We start from the raw sequence: 25,540 nt of genomic DNA on the forward strand, positions 1-25,540 counted from the left end.
GTTTAATCCTGGTATGCGTAATTAGATCACACAAAGTTTTAACTTGATTTTCTTTTTCCTTTCCTTTCCTTTTTGTGTTTACAGAAGTCAGTCTCTGAATATGGCGATCAAGACAATAACACCATACCTACACCATACATTCAAAACGGTCACTGAGCACAGAGGCGGGCACTTTGTAAATACAAATCCACAAGGCAGCATAGAAACTAATCTTCATCTCACCCTTTCAAATTTTCAAACGTTCGTTGGTTGCCTCTCCATGGCCAGCGGAAACGGATTATTCCCCACTCTTCCTAGCCCACATTGTTTACATTTTAACCAACTCTATAGGCTGGACTTCAGCATTCAAACATTTTGAACGACGGTTCCTCTTGCGTTTACCGCGCGACATTAATGGAAGTGTTGAGCTCACGGTGGAACGCAGCGTTCTCAGAAAACCATAGGTAACATAGAGTCGCTAGCCTATAGAATTATTCCATACCGAAGCTATGCAGTCGCTAGTGGGCGGAGACGCCTGCATTCCTTTGCGATACATTCGCCATTATTTACTTTCTTCACAACTGTAAATTAATTGAGCAGAAATGTGTTGGATGCAAATACTTTTCTCACAGAATTTCTTTGAGGTTGTTAAGTAATTTAGATAACGCCAGACTAAACAACAGATGGAAAGAATAGAATAGTAGCCTAATTCACAGTAGCGGCTACTTTTGCCTGCAGTAGGACTGCTACTGCGAGAATGATCCGACTCCATATCAGCACTTCGGCGGCGTAGCCTCTGCTTTGTAATGTAAACCAAGTTGATAATTTAACACCCATGGTTTTCTCAATAAGTTTAATTACCAACCTACTTAGCCGAGTAATGACACATAGCCTAGGCTATAATTAAGTCCATCAAATAAAGATGCTTAATGCATGCCCTATACAAAGATGTCTACGTTTGTTTTGATAAATAAATCCAATATTCCCGGAGCAATAAGTATCTATGATTTTGAACTCCTCTCTGAATAAATAAAACCAAATCATATCGAAAACAAACGAAATTTGTTTGTCAGTAGACAACAGATCAACTGTATCTCAGCCGTTTGGTTAACTGGTGTATGTCCACTTCACCCCAACAATCATGTATGTATTAAAAGACTGGTGCGTAAAAGCGCACTTTGTAGTAGTAAAGTAACACTGTTTATTTCGCGCCTTAAATATCATAGTATAGGGGTTGTTGAAAACCAATGAATGAACCGCTTCCGTTTGAGCCAGCGCTTGGTGTAAGGGAGAGAGCGAGACGCTCTCTGATTGGTCGATTAGTCCCACCAATGGGAACGCGGCATGGGAATGCCAGAGGAGAGTTTTATTTGCGCTGTCAGTTTCAGTCAAGCTCGCCTCACTAGTAAGGGTGGCCAGACTGAATGAACACAATCTACACTTCATCCAAATTCTCACAATTTCACAGCATCACATTAACCCGTCATCCTGCTACAAACGATAAGCAATTATGCATGCAGTTATTAATTAACCTATTTCAAACCGAAACTTACGACAAGTAACTAAATTCTAGGCTTACATTATTCAGATTTTTGTGAAGACTTCCTATGTAATCATAGGCCTATACTGATTCGCTAATGTGTGGTTGACTTAGGCCATGCTTTTGTAGCATAAAGGGTAAATATATCAGTCTTTGTAACCTATGCCTATACTAAATATGACCATTGGTTTCGGTTGATATAGTTGTGCTCACTCAGACGACGATAGTGGTGACTACGTAGGGAGGCAATATCCACAATAATGGACAATAAACATTCACTTTATTAAAAACAAAATAGCAAATTCGACAGATCCCAGTGCTCGTTTTAGACAGAAAATGCTCATGTCTAAGGTCACTACATTTGATTTTGAATTCATTCTAAAAATAACATATGACGCTGTGAGCCTTTATAGAATGGTGTTGGGCCTATCCATAATGACACACCGAATTTAAAACGCATCTAACGCTTGAATCTAATGTTTGTTCTATGGGCCAACACGCTTTCTATCTGTCCGAATAAATGTTCAGTTAGGCCTATGGTTTCATTATAGAGGCCGAACGCACGCGCCCCCAAACTCTGCTGTACAGGGCACCCTCCTGCTGTTTCCTAGAGTGCACGTGTACACCGGAAATGTAAAGCGGGTAGCAATATTACCAACCCCCCCCACATACAGAGAGAAACTGTCAGAATCGTATTATCCAACAGGCGCTGGTTTAGGCCTACTTCAAATGGGTCAGAAGTGTGATTTATAATTATGCCTGCGTTGTGATAGTTCGAGTCAATTCTAACCTAGTTGGCATGCCAAAGAAAAACATGGAAGGGTTGCGTACATAAGTGGACCTGATGCCTTTGTCAACGTGGAACACGCAGATGGCCACACACTCCCCAAAAGCCATTCATCGAGCACAGAGAAAGTGAGAGACGTGGTAGCCTCTGTGTAGTGGGCTACGGCTTGTCATGAGAGTGGCAGCCCCACCCCCCAGTTCAATGCTACAGCCGCGACCACCGTGGAGAAACGAGGACTTTACAGAGACCCCGCACACTGGTCTTCCCGTACTACAAGGGGGCGTGCGTGAACCCGCAGCTCTACTATTTCTCCGACGACCAATGAGGTGCTGGAAAAGCAGATGGGTGAAAAAAAAAGTCCACCGGGCAGCGAAGACAACCAAACGATACAGAAGGGTTCGCACGGAATCCCTCTGCTCACGTAGTCGGACTTGACCAGTCCAGCACCACTCCCATCTTTTCGACCCAGCCCATTTCAGATTGCCCCCACCTCAATCAACCCGTGCCATTAGGCTATAACGTTACTCAATCCAGAGCCTAATTGAGTAACCGGGATTCCTCACGTGCGGGGGTTGATTTGTACTTTGAACACGTGGCTCATTCAGAGAAGCCGGAATATCCGAGTTTTTTTTTTCTTCAATCTTTTTCCTCTCTTCTTCAGTTTTATTTAGAGGCGGTGCCGACATTAACACATGTGACATTTAAGTCGTTCTGGCAAAGGAACATCGTCCCGCCATCCTCGGGAGAAACGGAATTAATAATTAAGTTTTTTTTCCCGCAAGGGAGAGGGCGAGCGAACGCTACCACGGTCAGCACGTCCATCAAATATCTCCGGTAGTGCGGTCTGATTGGGGAGTACGCGAGCGAGCCACTCCGTTCGGCTTCAGTACCATTCGTTTAAAGACAGCCCTTCCGCGAGCACCGACAAAGGATTTCTCTCTCTCGTGCACTAAAGGTCGACTTTAAGGTGCAGCAACATGAACAAGCTTTATATCGGCAACGTGAGCGAAGAGGCCAGTGCGGTCGACTTGGAAAGTATCTTTGAGCAGTGGAAGATCCCTTATAGCGGACCGTTTCTCGTTAAAACAGGGTACGCGTTTGTAGATTGCCCGGATGAAAAGGTAGCAATGAAGGCCATCGACACTCTCTCAGGTGAGTTTAAATTGTGTTCAAATTGTATTCCTCTTCATGGCGGGCAAGCGGCACTTGACCCTTTGAAATGTTGGCGTTGCAAAAAAGTCGTCCATATGTACCGAAAGGTTGGTCCCTGATGGGAGGCTGTGGTGTCACGGCGGTCCTTACCAGGTTGAAATCTCCTGCAGCTCTCCGTCCGCTTCACTCTTACTAAATTTAAATCTGTTGTAGGCTACGTGTTTGATTGAGACGCTACACGACCAAGAGAGCAGCTTGGAGACGCATGTACAAGCATTGTTCAGTCCAAACACAATGCCTATGGCAGGGTTTCTATTAAATAACTGTCGAGTATTGTTGCTTTCTGTATTGTCTTTTTGAGTTTGGATTAAGTAGACCCGTTCCCAATGTTCTCCCAGTTCGGCTTTCGAGAGTCACAAAGTAGGCCGCATTATGGTTCCTAAAGTGGTACAATTTAACTACAAGTCGTTACATTGTATCATATCCCGCTCTGCAGGGCCATAGCAAGTCCGCCAAATGTAACGTTAGTCCATTATAGGCCACGAAGCACTCTTCTCAGTTATTTTAATAAATTGAGGTGCCTAATGGCTAATTTGGGGTGCAACGCATATACTTCGGCTTGTTGTTTTTATGCCAGCCGTAAAGCTCAGGAATTCCAAGCGTTTGGTGAATTTTCTTTTTCGGGCCTTAGTGATCCTCTCTGGCGAAGGAGGTGGGGGCAAGTTTTGTCAACCATATTTAACCTTTGGGAATTCGTTGAACTCTTTAAGCTGCCTGTTGAGATTTTAAAAACTTTGTTGAGAAAAAGTTGAAATTTCTGCAATTTCCGCGAAACCTGTATCCTTCTAATATTTAATGCGTCAATGTTACGTGACTGTGCATTTTGTCTTTACTAGGTTACGTTTTTATTTTAAGAAAATTGAAAAGAATCTCATTTCCTCTAGGTAAAGTAGAACTTCACGGAAAACTACTAGAAGTGGAACACTCTGTACCCAAACGACAAAGGTAAATTAATTCACCATCAGGCTTATTGAAGTTGATTATGTAGTCTTGTGCCATAGGCCACCTTTAAACCTGTATTATTATTATTTGTGTTTTCATTTTTTTTAAATTGATGACTGACTGTACGAATTGCTTAAAATGGCGAGAATGCCAAGCATTTTCTTTTCTGAGTCTAGTTTAAATTGGTGAATGGGGAACCTATGTCTGGCATGTGTATTTTAATTTAAGCATGAAGGCCATATGTGCTGGTCACATGCTAAGGCCACGGCTGTGCTCTGGGAGGTTAACAGGAAATAACTGCTGAGGATGTTTTTGTTCATTTAACCTGGGACATTAAAATGGACCTATCCTACGTTTGTGTGCAGTCTTATGGGTGTGTTCTAGAATTGTGCAGAGTGATAATGTGCTGTGGCTTCAAATGACGTGTCTGGTTTTTTTTGTTTGTAATTTTTTTTTTTTTAACTGAATAATTTTGACGATCTATGGCGAGCAATGAAGGGTATTGCAAAACAATCTGGTCAGTAGGTTGTGGCTGTATGTAATCTGCAAGTCTGAAAGAGTGCTGTGTGTAGTCACAGGTCCCATGCTCGCGCCTGGCGTCCATTTGGAAGAAAGAAGACCTCGTCATTCATGCTGCCTCGCGCTTCCGCCCCTTCTACACGTCCCCTTCCCCCCTCACGCACTATGCTGTTCTTCCTATGCACGAGATGGATTCAGCAGCACGAGTAGAACGGGAAGGCTGAGGCCCCGTCACGGAAACCTGCATTGGGGTGGTCTGGGAGGGCCTTGTCCGTGGGGGCACCATCTAGCACACGTGCAGAGATCCGCTTTTAGGCGTAGTATAATGGCGTCACCGGCCTTTGGTTCAACTCCGCTGTGATTAAAATACTGGGGTTCCGTAATAGATATCTACGCATTCGTCCCCTATAGCCAACATAATAGTACTTCTCTTATGTGATTTGGCGAAGATGCCTTCTTGTTCTTTCACTGCACACTTCAATATTTAAAAAAAAATATTATGTTTTGACATTTGGTCACATTAGTTGCTTGCACGAACGACCAGGCCTTGATTGCGTTTTACTTATACACTTTTCTAATTGGAAGTATGGCGCTTCCTCAGTTTACAGAAACTCGACACAATGTAAAAAAGAAAACCACATGGCTATCATTTACATATCATAATTTAAAACATATATACATACAAAAATAATCTATTTTTTTCGCCAGTTGGATATAAGAATGGTTCAACTACGGTGTATTTTGTAAGTCATGCACATAATGGCCTGTAGTCCGTAGGCACACCATTTGTGTGTTTAAAAATCAACACATTTAGCAGTAAATTATATAGAATTGTGTTAAGTAGCCTTCATACAGACATTTGACACCCTTTACTAAATGTTGGTGAAAGCCGGCTGTGCTCACACGGAAATTCCCGTCCATAAAGCGAGTGTGTGCTTCACGCAGGTCAGAGGGCATGAGTATTCACGTTGCCTGTTGTTGAGAGCCAATGAGCGGCCGAGCGTCAAACCCACGCCCATTCATAGCAATGCATTTTGGGAAGTCCATACATCCATGTGTGTTGCCCCCACCCACTCCCTGCAAGCGATGGCTCTGTGACCACGCTTTAGGGGCGTGTGCATCTCCGTCGTTAACGATGGATTTTGGTGTAATATTCATTTCTGGGGTAAATGCGGGGGAGGAAACACTGGGTGTTTTTAACCCTAATTAATTTTGCGAAATTTAAACATTTATCATAAAATGGCATGCGAGACGAGTAAGTTGTGGCTGTAGAGAGGTGTGTGTGTGTGTGTGAGAGAGTGTGAGTGTGTAAAATGTTGCAGACGTGTTTGACCTGTGTGTGTGTGTGTGTTTTAAAGGCGAGGTAGTAGCCCCACCTGAGAAGGGGGAAGAAAACCCCACGTAAAGACGTTGGAAACACTCGTATACGCAAGCATATAGGCTACGCTAGCTCGATATGGAATAGTGCTAGTTATGTAGGTCACAGGTCGACTTGGCCCATACGCGTCAGATCTCCACACATTACGTTTTCTTTGACTCGTATGTTTAAATAATTTAAGTAATACTGTTTTGTAAGGAAAACTGAGATATTTGATGTATTGCTATTTTTAGTTTTGTGTGGTATGCACCCATTTTATTGTTAACCACAGCATATGAATTAGATGGTTGGATTTACCAAAAAAAAAAAAGGCACATTTTTATATTAGTAAGATAAGTTGTTCATGTGTCATACTTATATTCTCACACACAGGGTGGTTTTTACCAGTTATTATTTTTTTTTTTTTCTAATAAATGACCTTCACTTCTAGGACATGTATAGTAAAAATATTTGGTCTTTTTTTTTTTTGGTGTGTGTGTGTGCGTGTGCATGCATGCGCGCGCCTCACCAGTTCTCCTACAGTATGAAGATGTGTTCTAGTGTACCCAACCGGTATTTCCTGAGCGTGGGTTTTTCCCATGGGCCTCCTCTATAGGGGTCCCCCTGCCTATAGGGTCATCCTGCATTCCGAAGCACATTCCCACCACAGAGTAGGGCCCGGATGGGAAAACTTGGGATGCTGTAGCTCGGATTGCTTGTAGTTTGGATTTTTTTATTTATTTATTTATTTATTTATTTTCCCCCTCACCTTTTGTCATTGTTAATTTTTTAACTGGGCCAAATTGATTGCATGGATATTTTTACCATTAATTTTATGATAGAAATTTTAAAGAATAATAATCTGAGCTTCACATCCACACAGTGTATCAAACTTCTGTCGTGTGTGTGTGTTTGTGACTTACAAGCGCGTGCGCACACACACACACACACAGAACTGAAATTTGGTAGTAGTTCTCAGCCACATGCAAGTTGGTTGGTGTGTGGTGACTGGGCATGTTTGTGTGTACGTTTAGAATGGTGAGAATAGATTAGAATGTGTTGGTATTTGAGAACATGTTCTTGGCCCAGAGCCAAAAGCATGTTCTGGCAGACTACTCCACATAAAGACATGTTATACGTGTGTGTGTGTGCACAGCTTCTTCTTTTCAGATTATAGGGTGCGACTTCACTGATTCTAGTTGTTCGTGTGGAGTGGCCCGTCTTTAGTTGTGTGATTTTAATAAATAAAACCGTTTAAAAAGGTGTTAAAATGCCTATTGAATAAATCTTATAGTACATCCCCCCACACCTCTGTTGGTAGTAAACTGTTGTAGGTAGCCTAATATGCTAACTGAACGTCCCCAGCTGCACTGAACTAGCATGTTTTAAAGCTAAATGGACATTAAATGCCTCTTTAAGGCCATGCTGTGCATATCTTGGAATTCAGTGAGAAAATAATCATTACTGTGTTTTTTTTTTTTTTACAGTTTTTTTTTTTGATAGTTAATATTTAAAAAACAGCTTTATCTGCTCAATTGGTGCAGCATCGCTGTTTTTAGTTGCCCAGAATAAGTATTATTTACAGAAATGTTTTTGCATTTTGAGAATTAACAGGTGCATTGATGAGGTGCATTCTATTCCCATGTTTTGATTTTGAGTCTGAATATATGTACTAACCAATACACAACTGGAACCCACCTTTCATTTGGCCACAATATGAAAACATCATCTTTCATGCCTTGTTTTTTTTTAATATATATATATATATATATATATATATATATATATATATATATATATATATATATTAGTTAAAACAAATATAAAAGATAAGAGGTGTACTCAAATGTTTAATGTATTTTGAACTGAAAGTCTTGCTAAATTGTTTCTTCACTTGTGTTTAAACTAAACATAGGACCACGCTTCCTCCAGATGTTTTACTGTGTGAGCGGCAGCTCTTGAGTTTCCTTCATGGTGGGGAGCGGCTCACTTGTGAGGGGTTAAAGTTGAGCTCTCTCTGTGTGTGTGTGTGTGTGTGTGTCTGTCTGTCTGTCTGTCTGTCTGTCTCTCTGTACATTCTGTTCCTGTGGCCAGGTCAAGGTGTCAACACACATGCACGTATGTTAGACTTTGGACGTAGTTGCTGTTTACGTGGTGCAAAGTTATGACCAAAACCGCACACTCCCTACTCTCCTAGAGTTCTTCGTGAAGTTAGACCAGTGAGTCCTCTTTCTCTCTGTTGGCTTATAAACTGATGTCATTTCTGGAAGTGAAGCGCCATTAACATTGGTTGTGAAGAGGTCATGTTGTCCTGGTTATCTATCTGTAGTATGGTCTTTGAACAGTTTTTAAACATTGGGTTGCCCTCTACAGCCAGACTGATGCAGGTTGGCAAATGGATTAGAAGCTTGAAGAAAAAAAATCCATGCCCATTCTAGTTTGATTTGTAAATGAGCAACACTATCTGAGCGGTTCTGAAGCTGTGTTCACTGGAGCATGAGGATGGCCAGAACGTATGTATTAGTTAACCAGAACAAAAGAAATGTCAATGGGACTCAAATGTAGCACTCATGAAGTTAAAGCATCTATCAGTTGTGTGTTTATTGCTCGTCTGAGGCTTTGTATGTGTTGGGGCTGGGCATCCACATTTCTAACAAAGAAATTAAAATGTAGGGGCGTGGCTAGTGTGTGTGGCTAGTGTGTGTGGCTAGTGTGCGTGGCTAGTGTGCGTGGCTAGTGTGCGTGGCTAGTGTGCGTGGCAAGTGTGCGTGGGTCGCAGGTGCACAGCAGCGCCGGTGGGTTGGTAGTACGCTGTCGACGGGTCCCCGGAGCGGCTCCTGTTTGAGCATCACCGTCAGATGCAGGAAGGCCCACTCCATAATGCTGCCGCCCTGGGCCGCTAAGAAGGTCAAGGTTGTTATTTCAGCTCATCATGGGACTTGCTTTGAAAAAAAAAAAAAAAAAATCTTGTGACCTCGGGATTTTGCTCAGATCGTAAAACCTAGCTTAATCCTGCTTGAAATAATGTCCTGTGTATCGGCCTTAAGTCACCTATAGGGAACCAATAGCCTGGTACAGCATAAGGAAGGCCACCAACAGTTAAAAATGTACCTCTGCTAGGGGGGGGGGGGGGGTCTCATAACACACCTCCACTATGGGGGGGGGTTGAGGTCTCAAAACACACCTCCACTATGGGGGCGTGGCAGGTCTCATTTATGTTAAACTTCAATACTTTGAATGAACAGTAAGTGTCTGCATTTTTCATATGAATGAATAAACGTACATAAATGTAACCATATACATGGATTGAGAGAAATGGTTCACAGTTCAAATGCTTAGCAGTCGCTTTAGGGAGAGGGTCTGAAATGGCCATTTGTATTGAGGTGTGTTGCTCTGAGACCTGTGCACAGGTGGCTTTCAAGGCCAGCTCAATATGAACACCTTTTGATGGAGGGCCAGTTTCCAGTCATCATGGGAATTTGGTTTGCCATCTTTTGTACTTGTACTTTGTGCTGGCTTTGAACCTTAACGGTTAAAGCTGAATGTTGTTTGGGCTTCCGACTTGTAGTTAACCGCAACCATGCCCTAGTTCTGTCTGTGTGTGTGTGTGTGTGTCTGTGTGATGCGGTCTGAGACTCGTGTGCAGAAAGCTCATAGTTTAAAGCAAATTTCGCTTAAAACATCTAGACTGAAGTCTGCAGAGTCCACGTTGATCCCTAGATCTCAGGCGCTCATAGTTGTTAGATTTCATTGAAATCAATATTTGTCATAGATATTTGGTATGCACAAATGGTCCACCTACAGAGACATCAAAGCTGTGTCTTAATCCCTGGGTGTCTTAAAGCCAGACCCATTAGGTCTGGTTCCTGCCATCTGTCTGAAACCAACCAGGGCCATCAAGCTTGCATCCTGATCTTTTGTATCAAGCCAACTAGTTGATTGGTGTGGGACAGACATATTTATTAAATTAGGGTGAGAGTCCTAACCAGATTAATTAGCAGTCATCCCTTCAGTTCTGATACCTACCCCCAGACACATCTTTCCCCTCCCATACCTAATGTTATTGTTTACATGTTAATTGTATTGTATAAGAGACGTAAGTCTCTGCGACTACTTTGAAAGATTCCTCTCGTGTACCTTGGTATGCGAAGTTCGATTGTTCAGTTTGCGCTGGAATAAAACTATTTCTTGTTGAACATTTTTCCGAGTTCCTGACTATCTGCAAAACCGTAACCTTGGATCGAAGACGAAATCACGAGATCTTTCAGTCAAATAACACTCACTGATTATTATTATTATTATTATTGTTATTAGGAGTTGCATTGACTAGACGGTGAGTCTTGGCGGTCGTCTGTTCTTGTTGTAGGAGACGCTTCCTACTATTAGAATGTGTCCTACGTCGCTAGGAGACGCTTCCTACTATTAAAATGTGGACCTTCTAACCCCACTGAGACGTTTTCACATCATTTGTGATGTCATGGCTTAGATGGCCCATGCGTCTGTGCTATAGAACGCACACACGTGCGCGCACACGCACACACACACACACGCGCTCACTTCTCCCTACTTTCTCTTCCTCCTCCCCTCTCTACTGTATATGGCTTGAAGACACAGCTGTGGGCATCATATTAATGAAAGGATAAAACCTTCTCACACACACACAGGAGTACAAGCGTGTGCACACACACACACACACACGACTACCATATCTATGAAGTTTTTATGCAAGTTGTGTGTGTGTAGTACATGGACGCTGAGGTTGGTCCAGATTACTTTTCTTTATTCTTTGCTTCCTGGCAGAAGTGTGTGTGTGTGTGTGTGTGTGTGTGTGTGTGTCCTGGCAGAGATGATTGCTCCATGCCTGACCAGGATGACTACAACTCCATATCCCATCTTGCCGATATTGTCTTATTTATTTATTTTATTTATTAATTTTCCTCTCGTAACCGGTCTCTTTCATTTACCTCTCAATTTGTTTAAAAAAAATTATATTTTAGTCAAATCAAACTGGGAGGGGATCACTGTTCATGTTTGATATTGGTCTTGCAAAGCCAGACATAACAGTCCACAACACCTGGGGGCAACTATGGGGGAATGTGCTCTAAGTTTGGGTGGGAACCTTCTGTGTGTGTGTGTGTGTGTGTGTGTGTGTGTGTGCATTTGAAAGTTCAAAACCAATCCAGCACTACAGAAGGGATGAGCTGAAAGTAGTGATGCAGATTTAAACAGAGGCTAGGGGGTTGTTTAAAAAAAAAAAAAAAAAAAAAATGAATTCAATTATTACATTTTTTAAATCAGGTTTGATGGTGGGGTTGACAGGAAGCCCAGTCGTGGTATTGACAGTCACCGTGATTGGTAGACCAGAGTCTGGTGTCCCGTGATTGGTCAATGGGGCCCCTGGCGGCTAGTGTGATTCCTGCTCTCAGGATGGGTAAAAACCTTGGATTGAATTAGCCGTCAAAAGTCTTGTTCATCTCGTCAGGCTCCTGTTTTATTTATTTTTTTTTGTTTTGTTTATTTCTGTATGTATTTAACGTTAACAAAAGTGTGTTTCCTCTCTCCCCCGCTCAGGAGCTGTAAACTCCAGATCAGGAACATACCACCTCACATGCAGTGGGAGGTGAGTGAGAAATGCCTCTTGACTGGCCATGATTCATCGGAGGGTGTGTGTGTGTGTGTGTGTCTGTCTGTGTCTGTCTGAGCGTGTGTCTGTGTACCTGTTTTTTCCCTTTTTGGAGTATCTTAGGAATGTCACACACACACACACACACTGCACATATAGGACTATCACTCAATTGAAGCTTGAACCATAGATAAGCCTTTAAAGTGTGTGTGTGTGCCTTAGATTGCCAGCTTCATCATGTATGTTTGCACGTGTGTATCTGGGTAAGGTTCATGGAGTGATTTCATGTCCAGGGGCTGAGCCCGGAGCATCCCGACACATTGTGTGTGTGTGTGTGTGTGTGTGTGTGCGCGTGTGTGTGTGTCAGCATGGTCAGCCCACACAAAGATCCAGTTTCTCACTCGCTCATTCTCAGTCTCCCCCCCCCCCCCCCCCCCCCCATCTCTCTCTCTCTTGCTCGCTCGCTCGCTCGCTCGCTCACTCATTCTCACTCTCCCCCCCCCCCATCTCTCTCTCTCTCTCTCTCTCTCTCTCTCTCTCTCGCTCATTCTCACTCTCCCCCCATCTCTCTCTTGCCCCTTCAACTAGGGGCCTCTGGAATGTAAGCCCCTCCCCCTCCTGCATTGTCCTTTGATCAGCTGAACAGGGGCCTCCCTGATTGATAACTGGTTTGACCAATAAGATTGGCTGCCTAGGGCGGGAGGGACCCTCCCAAGTCTGAGCAGTCTGTTGGGGGTGTGTGATGTGCACATATATATATGTGTGTGTGTGTGTGTGTGTGGTATGCATATATACGTGTGTGTCCTGCTCGTTGACCCTTGTGTGAACAGTGGGAGGGAGGGAGGCGGTTCTGGGTGAAGGAGCACGTACCTAAAGCCAGAGCCGCTATCAGACTTTATCAGTCGCCACCACTGGCCTCCCAGTTCACCGTAACCACTGGTTGCGTCCGCACCGTTGGCTATATTAGAGGGCAGAAGGGGATTGGATGGGACGTGGAGATGTTGAACAGCGTCTGAAGCCTGATGGCTAGTTTTAAACGCGCTAGTCCCATTTGCCTTTATAATGACTAGGTGGCTTCGCACAGCTGTCTGGTTGACTGCAAAAAAAAATTCTAGCAACATATAAAACCATTATAATTTATTATTAATATGTGATTATAACTGGACATCATTTTTGTTAGACAAAAGAAGTGTAAGCAAACTGTTTTTTTTACGAATTTAATTTTCAAGGAGTTTGCCTCGTTTAACAACGGGCCCTTTTTTCCTAGAGATGGCACAAGCCAGCTTAAGGTGTGATGCTTTCCCTGCCAATTTGTTGTCTCTCCAGTATCTCCAACACTGGCCAAACCTGTGTGTGTGTGTGATCTCTTGCCTCCAAGTTAGTAGTTTCCTTCCAAGTGTGTATGGTGTGATCCCACTATCTGAGATTGTGGCGGCCATTATCCTCACTATGTTGCAAAGACATCAGACTGTTACTACTCGAAATCATACCGTCACTAGCTCTGAATGCCTTCATATTTTCTGAAAGCACGTCCATCAAAGCAAACAGTATTCACATGCAAATGGTCAACTTGCGGCACATTTATTTTGCACTCGGCTATTTTGAAAAATGTAGTGTGCCTAGCGCCGTTGTTGTAATGGTGGGAAATGGTCTACTGACTAGAAATTATCTTCCCTGTTTTGGAAGTGTCCCATTTTAAAGCAGGTTCCAAACAAATTTCACACCCTTGTGTTGTATAATGTGACCCAAATCATTCTTTATTGATGAAGACAAGGGCAATGTTCTATGTGTGGACTGCTGTCCAGAGGCTTGACTCTATGGAGTCGCATGAGACCTGGAGGCTCTGAATGAGCTTCAGAAGCAACCAGGAGTCTTAGAATAGACTGTTGAGTGAAAGGGCTACATTGGATTCTAAATAGCCTGCAAAACAGTCCTCCTACCCCCAGACTATGTAATATAGCACACAAATCAGATCATAAAGTGTGAAAACATGGGAGCTTGATCAATCATCACCCCAGATCAATGATTAAGGAGAACTTTCTCTTCCCTACTTCGGTGTCATTTGGACATGACGGGGAATTCCGGGAAGCACAGTTGGAAAATTCATTTTTGTTTTGTTTTGTTAAGCTTTGAGGAAAACGATTGATGTTTGCTCTACAGGCTGGGCTAGATGCTGAAGTTGACAGCTAAGAAACCTGTAAATTGATCAGAAGCTTACATTTTTCAGAAGCAGTCATGATTGTGACAGATCATGGTCTCTCCTTCAGCATCTTCATGTGTCTCTTGCTCTGTTTCAGCAATCATTTCAGTAGCCATGGTGATTTAATACAAATCAGAACATTTCCCATCATTTCAGTAGCCATGGTGATTTAATACAAATCAGAACATTTCCCATCATTTCAGTAGCCATGGTGATTTAATACAAATCAGAACTTTTCCCATCATTTCAGTAGCCATGGTGATTTAATACAAATCAGAACATTTCCCCTATTGTATATGTAGCATGCACTTGATTAATCACCATGGTTACAGCTTGGTGCGTTGGGCAAAGGAAGCGATATGAAGATGAGCATGTGTGCTTTCATCTGTCCGCTCAAGTTCCTGTTGTCCACTTGTCAACAAAGATCACTTTCATTTTAGATACCTCTTCCCCGTGGCCATATTAACACGGTGCTGCTAAAGTCACCAACCAAAATGAAGCAAATGTATGTGTGTGTCTGAATAACAAAATCCCGTGTTTCACTGTGCAGATACAAATCAGACTAGTTTGTGGGGCTTGTCAGCCACCCAATCACAGAGGCTGTTGCTTTGACTGATTCCCTAAAGAGACCACCTTACAGCAATACCATGGAATCATTCAAAGCAACCAGAGAGTTAGTTAGTTATGAGGATGAGAATCATGGTGAGAAGTTGTGTAGTGTGAGCTGAGCAGAGGCCCCAACTCCACTCCGTGTGTGTGTGTGTGTGTGTGTGTGTGTGTTTTGGGCGAGTTTGTGATGTGAAAGCTGTAGAGCTTCGAAGCTCTAGATTCTACACACACACACACACAAGTTTGTTTGTTTGTTTGTTTGTTTGTTTGTTTTGAGCATTGAGTGGTTGTTCTTGACTCTCTCTCTCTCTTTGCTTCTCTCAGGTTCTGGATGGGTTGTTAGCACAGTACGGCACAGTTGAAAGCTGTGAACAAGGTAAACTGTGTAAACACGTCACGCACACACCCTCCTGTTCCCTTCAAGCTCACTTCTGTCTTGTTTTGGTGTCTCACATTAAACCCCCCCCCCCCCCCACACACACACACACACACACACACACACACACACACACACACACACACACACACACACACACACACCCTCCTGTTCCCTTTAAGCTCACTTCTCTCTTGTTGGTGTCTTACAGTGAACACAGAGACGGAGACAGCTGTAGTAAATGTACGCTATGCAGCCAAGGACCAAGCCAGACAGTAAGTGACTCATCCACACACACACACACACACTCTCGCTCTCGCTCGATCTCTCACTCTGTCTATCGCTCTTTCTCTCACTCTGTCTCTCGCTCTCTCTCTCACCACATCAGTTCCTCTCCATCCTTCTGTATGTTACAAAGTCAAAGGGGGTGTGTGTGTATGTGTGTAAATAAGAAACTTTGCGCATTCACAGCATTTCCACCAACTAGATGCTTTGGTAGCCTGTTTGGGTCCAGGCCAAGTGGTGTTTGCTAGGTGTAAGAGTTGCTTCATGTGGTAACTGCTGTGGCCGATGGCCAGTTTCGTGTCTTTGAATAGAGCTGTGGGCTGTGTTTGGTACTGACTCCCAAGACCTAGAAACCTCCATTTCTCTGCTGTTCAACAGATGTCTGCCACATTAGGACTAGATCAGAGTCGCCCACTAATTGGCTAATTGGGTCTGCCCATACAAATGGACATATACAACATTCATCCTCGTATTAGTGTCCACAGTAATCTAGATCAGTTATTCAACAGTTATAAAAACGATCTGCATCAAACTCAAGGTGCCTACGCCCTAATCGGGTGATTTTTACTTCTGAGTCTGGGATTGACATGGAACACGGTGTTGGGGAGGAGACTGTCCCATTCCACTGTTTGGAGTTGTATGGGTCTATCACATGCCTCCCTGAGCCAATCAGCTCTCTGCTGCCCTCTGCTGGTTGAACGCCCCGCCCTCCTCTATCCTTGGTTGTAGCCGACACTGGGGCAAGGTTGGCTTGAATGGGCTTAGAGTTGGTTGTCATCTAAGGGTCCCTTCTCTGCTAACGTGTGTGTGTGTGTGTGTGTGTGTGTGTGTGTGTGTGTGTGCGCGTGCTTCAGGGCACTGGAGAAGCTGAACGGCTTCATGATGGAGAGCTATGCGCTGAAGGTCTCGTTCATCCCCGACGAGCTGGCCACTGGCCCCGAAGGGCCCGGCTTGGGGGGTCGCCGAGGGATGGGCTCCCGTGGAACCCCTCGCTCCGGCTCCCCTTCCATGGGCGCGCGGCCCAAGATGCAGTCGGACGTGCCGCTGAGGATGCTGGTGCCAACGCAGTTTGTGGGCGCCATCATCGGCAAGGAGGGCTCCACCATCCGCAACATCACCAAACAGACCCACTCAAAGTAAGACTGGACCAGAGATGATGCCACACACACACACACACACACACAGGTAAACCAGAGGTACCAATACACTCTAAAAGAAGCAAACATTTCAGCGTGGTAAAGGCACTTTGAAATGACAGGCTGTTCAGATGAAGTCAGATGAGTAGCATGTTGATTAGGTCATGACCTCATTGCCTAGGGTTAACTTAGAAAAGGACGGTTCTCAAAGATGTTAAGGTCTGGACGATCCAGAACTTCCTGTTTCCCCTCACAGATGACTTGTCTTGGGGTGGAACATGGAGGAACCGTGTCTAGGCATTTAACCCCGACTGCAGCACTTTGGCGTATTAAATTAAGCTTTAAAGAATTTTGTGTGTGTGTGTGCGCTTATGCCTGTGTGTGTGTTCATGCTCATCTGTGCAGGGTGTGTGGTATTGTTTAGTCTCTGTATGTGTGCAAGTATGCTCACACGTGTGTGTGTGTGTGTGTGTGTGTGTGTGTGTGTGTGTGTGTGTGTGTGTGTGTGTGTGTGTGTGTGTGTGTGTGTGTGTGTGTGTGTGTGTGTGTGTGTGTGTGTGTGTGTGTGTGTGTGTGTGTGTGTGTGTGTGTGTGTGTGTGTGTGTGTGTGTGTGTGTGTGTGTGTGTGTGTAGGATCGACATCCACCGTAAGGAGAATGCGGGCGCTGCAGAGAAGCCCATCACGGTGCACTCCACCCCCGAGGGCTGCAGCGCCGCCTGCCGCAGCATCATGGAGATCATGCAGAAGGAAGCCATGGACACCAAGTTGTGAGTCTGACCTCTTGCTGTTTCTATGAGGCTGACCATCTCTCTCTCTCTCGCTCGCACTCTCTCGCTCGCACTCTCTCTCTCTCTCTCTCTCTGAGGCTGACTCTCTCTCTCTCTCTGAGGCTGACTCGCTCGCTCGCTCGCTCGCTCTCTCTCTCTCTCTCTGAGGCTGACTCTCTCTCTCTCGCTCGCACTCTCTCTGAGGCTGACTCTCTCTCTCTCTCTCTCTCTCTGAGGCTGACTCTCTCTCTCTCTCTCTCTCTCTCTGAGGCTGACTCTCTCTCTCTCGCTCGCACTCTCTCTGTTTCTATGAAGCTGGCTCGCTCTATCTATCTATCTATCTATCTCTCTCTCTCTGCTGTTTCTATAATTTGTTCTCATCATACGTTCTCACTCCCTCCCTCCTTGATCATCCTTCCCCTTCTCATAGTTGCTCTGTCAGTCTATCCCTTTCTCGGTCACGCGCGTTTAAAACTCTCTAGTGCCTTCTCTCACTCTTCCCTCTCGTTTACGCTCTCGTTCTGTGTGTCCCTCACAATCTAAGAGGGAGCTCTGTGACCAAGCGAGTGGGAGAAGGAGACTGTCTCAACCTCACTATCGTGTCTCAACCTCACTATCGTGTCTCAACCACACTCTCGTGTCTCAACCACACTCTCGTGTCTCAACCACACTCTCGTTATCGTCCCCCTCTGTCTCACACTTGTGTCTCTCTCTGGTGTCCCCTCTCATTCACACGTGTGTGTGTGTCTCTCTGAGACAGAGGGGACAACACTGTCATGTGTGTCTGGTGTCCCCTCTCTGTCTTACTCTCGTTTTTCTCTCTCTCTCTCGTCCGAAGGCTGTGTTCTTCTATTTGTGTTTGTGGTCTAATGATCTGTAACTTGATCAGTTAAAGTACTGCTGTGACACCATATGGATGTGTCTTATTGACTTGAGCCGTGCATACTCTAGTCTGATTTGGTCTTTCAGTATGAAATATGTCACTAAAGCGAGTTTAGTTTTAGGATGTGGCTTCACAAAAATCAGTCAGTACTGTACAGCTTGTTCCCAACCTCACTGTCTATCCCATGAAACTTCAGTCTTTACAGGTTAGATCAGAAGGACTGATTAACATTTATTAACTCAGCAAATCTCTCTCTTTCTTCCCCATCCCAGCACTGAGGAGATCCCTTTGAAGATCCTGGCTCATAATAATTTTGTGGGCCGTTTGATCGGCAAAGAAGGACGCAACCTGAAGAAAATCGAGACGGACACAGAGACCAAGATCACCATCTCTCCGTAATTCCCATTTTCTATAGCTCTGCCTTCATCTACAGTTACATTTTGTGAATGTTTGAAGAAAGCTATAGGTAGATGATGGGAAATCTAACTGTTAATGAATTTCCACCTTTGCCGCCACTTGCATGGATATTAACAGATCACAGATTGTCTTTTGCGCCCTCTACTGGTTTTAAATCATGTCTGCGCCTTAACTCTTTCACTCACATGTTCATTCAGATTGTCTGTCTGTCTCTCGCGTTCTCAGTTTGCAGGATCTGACCCTGTACAACCCTGAGAGGACCATCACTGTGAAAGGATCTATCGAGGCCTGTACCCAGGCTGAGCAGGAAGTGATGAAGAAGATCCGAGAGGCCTACGACAATGACATCGCTGCTATGAATGTAAGCCATGTTTAACACTGCCCTCTAGTGGGCTGGTCCCACCCCTGAGTCAGCTCTGACAGGAGGGTCATGACTGACATTGTTCAATGCAGCTCAAGTCAATCAAAGCATCTCAGTCTGTGTAGTTAGTCTAAAGTTCTCTCTCTCTCTCTCTGTCTGTCTGTCTGTCTGTCTGTCTGTCTGTCTGTCTGTCTGTCTGTCTGTCTGTCTGTCTGTCTGTCTGTCTCTCTCTCTCTCTCTCTCTCTCTCTCTCTCTCTCTCTCTCTCTCTCTCTCTCTCTCTCTCTCTCTCTCTCTCTCTGTCTGTGTGTAGTTACAGTCAAACCTGATCCCTGGACTGAACTTGAATGCGCTGGGGCTGTTTCCTGGCGGGGCGTCTGGGGGACTGAGCCCCTCCATGATGTCCGCGCCCCCTGCTGGGCCTGGACACCCCTCCTTTGGTGTGAGTATCCCGAAGGGGAAGTGTGTGTGTGTGTGTTGGTGCTGTGTGTGAGTATCCCGAAGGGGAAGTGTGTGTGTGTGTGTGAGTATCCCGAAGGGGAAGTGTGTGTGTGTGTTGGTGCTGTGTATGAGTATCCCGAAGGGGAAGTGTGTGTGTGAGTATCCCGAAGGGGAAGTGTGTGTTGGTGCTGTGTATGAGTATCCCGAAGGGGAAGTGTGTGTGTGTGTTGGTGCTGTGTGTGAGTATCCAGAAGGGGAAGTGTGTGTGTGAGTATCCCGAAGGGGAAGTGTGTGTGTGTGTTGGTGCTGTGTATGAGTATCCCGAAGGGGAAGTGTGTGTGTGTGTGTGTGTGTGTTGGTGCTGTGTGTGAGTATCCCGAAGGGGAAGTGTGTGTGTGTGTGAGTATCCCGAAGGGGAAGTGTGTGTGTGTGTTGGTGCTGTGTATGAGTATCCCGAAGGGGAAGTGTGTGTGTGAGTATCCCGAAGGGGAAGTGTGTGTTGGTGCTGTGTATGAGTATCCCGAAGGGGAAGTGTGTGTGTGTGTTGGTGCTGTGTGTGAGTATCCAGAAGGGGAAGTGTGTGTGTGAGTATCCCGAAGGGGAAGTGTGTGTGTGTGTTGGTGCTGTGTATGAGTATCCCGAAGGGGAAGTGTGTGTGTGTGTGTGTGTGTGTGTGTGTGTGTGTGTGTGTGTGTTGGTGCTGTGTGTGAGTATCCCGAAGGGGAAGTGTGTGTGTGTGTGTGTGTGTGTGTGTGTGTGTGTGTGTTGGTGCTGTGTGTGAGTATCCAGAAGGGGAAGTGTGTGTGGTGGGCGGTGGTAGTATGTCTGCTTGTTAACACACATACACACACAGGACTGACGCAGACACCAATATTTCTTACGGCGTCCATTAGTAGGAGGTGGTGGGAGGGCGCGCGTGCGTGCGTGTTCGTATGCAAGCTTTTGAAATACTGTAATTGTCGCCAAAAGCTGGTCCTTCATATTTTCTCAAGTGCATGTCCTGTGCAGTACTCTGAGCGTCTCCCTCATGTGTGAACGGGAAGCAGGAAGCGTCTCCCTCATGGCTCATGTGTGAACGGGAAGCAGGGAGCGTCTCCCTCATGTGTGAACGGGAAGCAGGGAGCGTCTCCCTCATGGCTCATGTGTGAACGGGAAGCAGGGAGCATCTCCCTCATGGCTCATGTGTGAACGGGAGCAGGGATCGATACTCAGGAATGTCTGTCTCCTCAGTCTCCCTCCTGATGAGCTAGTAACACAGCGGGGGACACGCCTGTATGGCTGTGTGGGAGTGAAAGCAGTAACAGTGCGGGAAGAGCACGTTAATCCATCTGCCGCCATCTGCTGGACTGTCCCTCACCCTGTCTATTCTGGGGTGTGTGTGTGTGTGTGTGAAAAGGCGCAGGAGGGAGATGTTCCTGAATGTAGCTGCATGTATGAATAGTGACTCATCACTAGCGATGCCTGATGGGTTATCCCTGTCTTTTCCCAGGAGCTTGGTGTGAAGGAGGCCTAGGCGTCTGCTTAAGAGCACCTATGAGCCAAGCCTGTAGCCATAGCCTTATCTGCCCAGTAATGAAGGGCCGCGCAAGAGTTAATTTGTCCAACAACCCTGGGGCCGGTACTGTACTAATGGCTTGCCAACCTTCAGCCAGTCAGTTCCCTAATTGAACTCCTAAACTGTCCCCATTTTAACCAGCTGGCTAATAGCCTGAACACACACCTACGTACCAGACTGTCTGACTGGGACTGTTCAAACGGTGTGTGTGTGTGTGTGTGGTCCTCCAAATGTTTGTTTGTGTTTTATCTCTCTAATACAATGTGTGAGGGAGTGAGTCTGCTGTGCGTGTCCTCTCCAAGTCTTTTATGTGTGTGCGTGTCCTCTCCAAGTATTTTATATATATATATGTGTGTGTGTGTGTGTGTGTGTGTGTGTGTGTGCGCTCTCTCTAGTACGGTGCGTGTGGGAGTGAGGCTGCCCCTTGGCCCTCTGTGTCTCCTGCAGCCAGTCCCTCCCTGTCTGTAAGTCCCGCCCCCCTGACTAAAGCGATGCACGATTGGTTGCTGCTCGCGTGTCCATTGGGCTTGAAGCTGCTTGTATTTCATTGGCTGGGAGCCAGAGCTCTGAAGGCCGCTCCCCTTGTGTAGGCTCCGCCCACACAGCTAACATGGCTGTCCTTGCGAAGGTGCTACTGCAGTCCTGAAGTATTCTCCTAAACGGCTGTTCGCGCAGCGCGGATGCGAATCTCTGCGTTTGTGTTTCCAAAGTCTTGTGTTGTGGACACGTCTCTGAGCACACAAGCTCAAATCTCTCTGCCCCTTCAAAACCATCTACTCCTCTATCTAGATAGCGCTAGCGGCCTACTTGAAGATATTGTTGCTGGTAATCTAATCTGCTGTGATTTTGATATAATGAGTTTCATTTATTTCATTTATTTCATTTCATTTATTTTCATGCTCTCCACTAGTTTATTCCGAGGGAGCTAACATGCTAATAGAAATGTGCATCTGTACTCTAAGTGGTTGTGCATAATAAGCATCTGCTACATGCTAATGCTAAATGCACACATAGCATGATTAGACTTTGTGTTCGCTTGACGCTTTAAAACCTGCATGCACAATCTTAGACAACATGCACACACACCAGTCCACGCAACACACACACACCAGTCCACGCAACACACACACACACCAGGCCAAGCAGGCAATACACACACACACATGCTGATTTGATACTTCAAACTAACCACCAGATAGGTCAGAGGTCAGTTGTTCCAGGGTGTAGTGGCTCCTGTTCCCCACCTCAGGTTGATCTCCATGAGCCGTGTGGGAATCAGTCTGTTCCACACGTGCCAAGGAGGTTCTGTTCTCTCTGTTCCACCCTTGCCAAGGAGGTTCTGTTCCCTGTGGTTTGTTCGTCAGTAAGATTAGCAGGAGAAACTAGCGGCCCAATTTTCATGCCTCTTGGTGGAAGAGTGCATCATGGGCCAAGGGAGACTCCATTCTACTCTGGAGCGGATCTGAACCACGGGGGCAGACACACATTATTTATCACTGTTGGCCAGGCAGTCCAGGTTGATCTCCACTGGCGAAGGCTTGAGCAGGATGATTTCATCACGAGGAGTTTCATGCTGGCGCCATTGATGTTGGCCTCTGGTTACTCAACTTCAGGAGAGACTTTAAAGTTGGAGCAAGACCTCAAAAGGACCGTTCAAGAGTTTTTTTTTCAAGACAGGTGTCAGTCTGATGCTGCTTGCCAAAGTGTGTGTGTGTGTGTGTGTGTGTGTGTGTGATTTGTGTTTGCCTAAGCTGGTAAATGTGGTGCTTGTTGCAGTATATCGCTATTGTGTGTGTGTGTGTGTGTGTGTGTGTGCACAGATGCTGACCTGCTTAGACGCGCATGCAGGTTTTCAGGACGAAAAGATGTGTTCATATAGTTGCTGATCATATCCGTGTGTGTGTGTGTATGAGCGTCTTTGTTTTGCCCCCCCCCCCCCCAGGGTCCGCAGGAGACGGAGACTGTGCACCTGTTCATCCCCGCACTGGCAGTGGGGGCCATCATTGGCAAACAGGGGCAGCACATCAAACAGCTCAGCCGCTTCGCCGGCGCGTCAATCAAGGTGAGTGACAGGTGCCAACAGATTACCATGGTTACGCCGCTCCAAAGGCACTGGAAGGGGGGGGGGGGGCACGCAAGCTACAACCCAGATACACTGGGGGGGGCATTGCATCGCATCGCATTGCGTCTGGTTGTATTTCCATGGTAACACGGCTGCTGTCTTGTCAGGGATGTAGGAAAGAAGAGGCCCTGAAAGATTTAGCGGCCTCAGGTAGGCCCCCATAGGCCCCCAGCTCTGAATAGGCCCCCAGCTCTGAATAGGGGCCCAGCTCTGAATAGGGGCCCAGCTCTGAATAGGGGCCCAGGAATATGCCAGATGTACGATATTTTGAGACTATTGTTGGGTAGAGATTTTTATTGGGCCCCTGGAATTGGGTCTCCTTGGCCCCGCTGGTGTGATGACCAGATAGGAGTGACTCTAACGTGATGGATTGCCATAGTAACGCGGCTGCTTCTCCCTCCTCCCTCAGATTGCCCCAGCGGACGGTGCTGATGCCAAACAGAGAATGGTCATCATCTCTGGCCCTCCGGAGGCCCAGTTCAAGGTGGGCTTTAAACCTTAAAAGACCTTAAACCTTAAAAGACTTTTCTCTCATTTTGTTTTGTGTACGCTGCTAGTTTAAACATGTGTTTAAAGATGATTCTGCTCCGTGAGACATATGAAATGGAAGGGGTAACCCCATCTAACAAAGTTGTTGCTACAGTAACCTCCTGCAGCCCCTTATAGCTATGGCTGCGTGTTGCCTGAGTAAAAAGCACAGTAGACCTTTAATCAGCATTGCTCCAAACAGCGTGTGTGTGCGCTTCTACCCCAGCCTTTAATCGTGTGTGTGTGTGTGACTGTTGCAGGCTCAGGGCCGTATCTTTGGAAAGCTCAAGGAGGAGAACTTCTTTGGACCGAAAGAGGAGGTGAAGCTGGAGGCCCACATCAAAGTCCCATCCTCTGCTGCTGGCAGAGTCATTGGGAAAGGAGGCAAAACTGTACGGAACATGCACGCATGCACACACACTTATTGACACACACACACACACACACACACACACACACACACACACACCTACTGGCATTTATTTATTTATTGGGTGGGGGCGGCCATTCACACCTGCACTACAAACAGCTTTCCATGGCTGAGTGAATTTTGAATGATTTAAAAGTGTTTAAGCCTAAGAGTTTAGAATGTTCCCTCCTCCCCCAGGTGATTTAATAGTGTTTAGAAAGTGATTTTAGATGTGATTTAATAGTGTTTAGAAAGTGATTTTCGATGTGATTTTAATAGTGTTTAGAGAGTGATTTGAGATGTGTGAGTGATATGAGAGCGTTTCCTCCTCCCCAGGTGAACGAGCTGCAGAACCTGTCCAGTGCTGAGGTGGTGGTGCCCAGGGACCAGACGCCAGATGAGGAGGACCAGGTGGTGGTCAAGATCACAGGCCACTTCTACGCCAGTCAGGTGAGGCCAGCAGTCAGGCCTATACACACACACACACACCATCGACCTATATATATATATATATACACACACACACACACACACACACACACACACCCTCTCGCTTGCACATATGTTTATAAAGGTGTGTGTGTGTGCACATACATAATTATGAACAGGACTTCCGTCCATGAATTTTGACTTTATATTTGTGTGTGTGAATGATTCATAGACATGTTAAAATCTATGCACGCAACTCCTCTCACTCACTAGTCTATGACAAGTACGCCTGTTCATTTTATACGAGAAGGGACAGATTAAGGTGTCTAACAGATTAGGGTGTGTGTGTGTGTGTGTGTTGCAGGTGGCCCAGCGCCGTATCCAGGAGATCCTCTCTCAGGTGAGGCGGCAGCAGCAGCCTAAGCCCAGCCCCTCTGGCCCCTCATTGGCCAGGAGGAAATGAAGCTGCTTGGTCGCCCGGGAGACGCAGTGCTGATTGGACAGGACATGACACGCCCTTCCCTGTAGCCTGGCCCTGCCTGCCTGCCTTCAGTCCCGCCCACGCCGTGAGAGTGTCCACCTCAACACAACCATGTAGACTTTTCTTTTGTTACGATCTCAAGAAAAACACAAGGACACAAGGAAGTATCTTTCTCTGCGCCGGTGTGACTGTTGCACACCCTCCCCACAAATGTTTCAGTTTCATTTGTCAAGGACATTTAAGGAAACTAGATTTTTTGCGAACTGTAATTGGTTAATGAAGTGATCCTCGAGTTGAGGGTGAAGACGTCACTCACATGCTGTTGGGCGGAGACTGGGTGTGGCCTAAAGGGACTCTGGGTGGGGGTTGGCCTGATGGGCGGGGCTTAATGTATGGATAGTGGCATTTTATAAATTTGGATGCATTTTTATATATATATATATATCTATCTAACAGGAGGGCGGAGACATGGCCACTGCCAACTGAGGGAGTGTTGACATAGGTTGGCCAGGAAACCAAGTTAATATGCATTTTACTTATCTACCTCAGGCTCTAGAACCTCAGAGAAAAAAAAAAAAAGAA

The 25,540-nt window shown here is 45.7% G+C and overlaps 1 protein-coding gene across 1 annotated transcript; it reads left to right on the forward strand.

The window, feature by feature from the left end:
* Window positions 1–2,859: 2,859 nt before the first annotated feature.
* Window positions 2,860–25,540, forward strand: igf2bp3 (insulin-like growth factor 2 mRNA binding protein 3). The gene is made up of 15 exons (XM_031586262.2): window positions 2,860–3,458; window positions 4,403–4,463; window positions 11,908–11,956; window positions 15,093–15,144; window positions 15,356–15,419; window positions 16,284–16,565; window positions 17,199–17,333; window positions 18,489–18,611; window positions 18,859–18,994; window positions 19,307–19,435; window positions 22,932–23,051; window positions 23,521–23,595; window positions 23,900–24,031; window positions 24,385–24,498; window positions 24,842–25,540. The coding sequence occupies exons 1-15, from the start codon at window positions 3,284–3,286 to the stop codon at window positions 24,938–24,940; spliced, it is 1,746 nt and encodes a 581-aa protein (XP_031442122.1). The 5' UTR covers window positions 2,860–3,283; the 3' UTR covers window positions 24,941–25,540.

The sequence above is a fragment of the Clupea harengus genome, chromosome 19 (assembly GCF_900700415.2).
Source record: "Clupea harengus chromosome 19, Ch_v2.0.2, whole genome shotgun sequence".
In the NCBI taxonomy this organism is placed as follows: Eukaryota; Metazoa; Chordata; class Actinopteri; order Clupeiformes; family Clupeidae; genus Clupea; species Clupea harengus.

Bases quoted from the DNA above. Each gene is read 5' to 3' on its own strand.
- igf2bp3 (XM_031586262.2), top strand. From the start codon at position 3,284: ATGAACAAGCTTTATATCGGCAACGTGAGCGAAGAGGCCAGTGCGGTC. The intron at 11,957-15,092 runs GTGAGTGAGAAA...TGCTTCTCTCAG, and splicing joins CACCTCACATGCAGTGGGAG to GTTCTGGATGGGTTGTTAGC. The intron at 24,499-24,841 runs GTGAGGCCAGCA...TGTGTGTTGCAG, and splicing joins GCCACTTCTACGCCAGTCAG to GTGGCCCAGCGCCGTATCCA.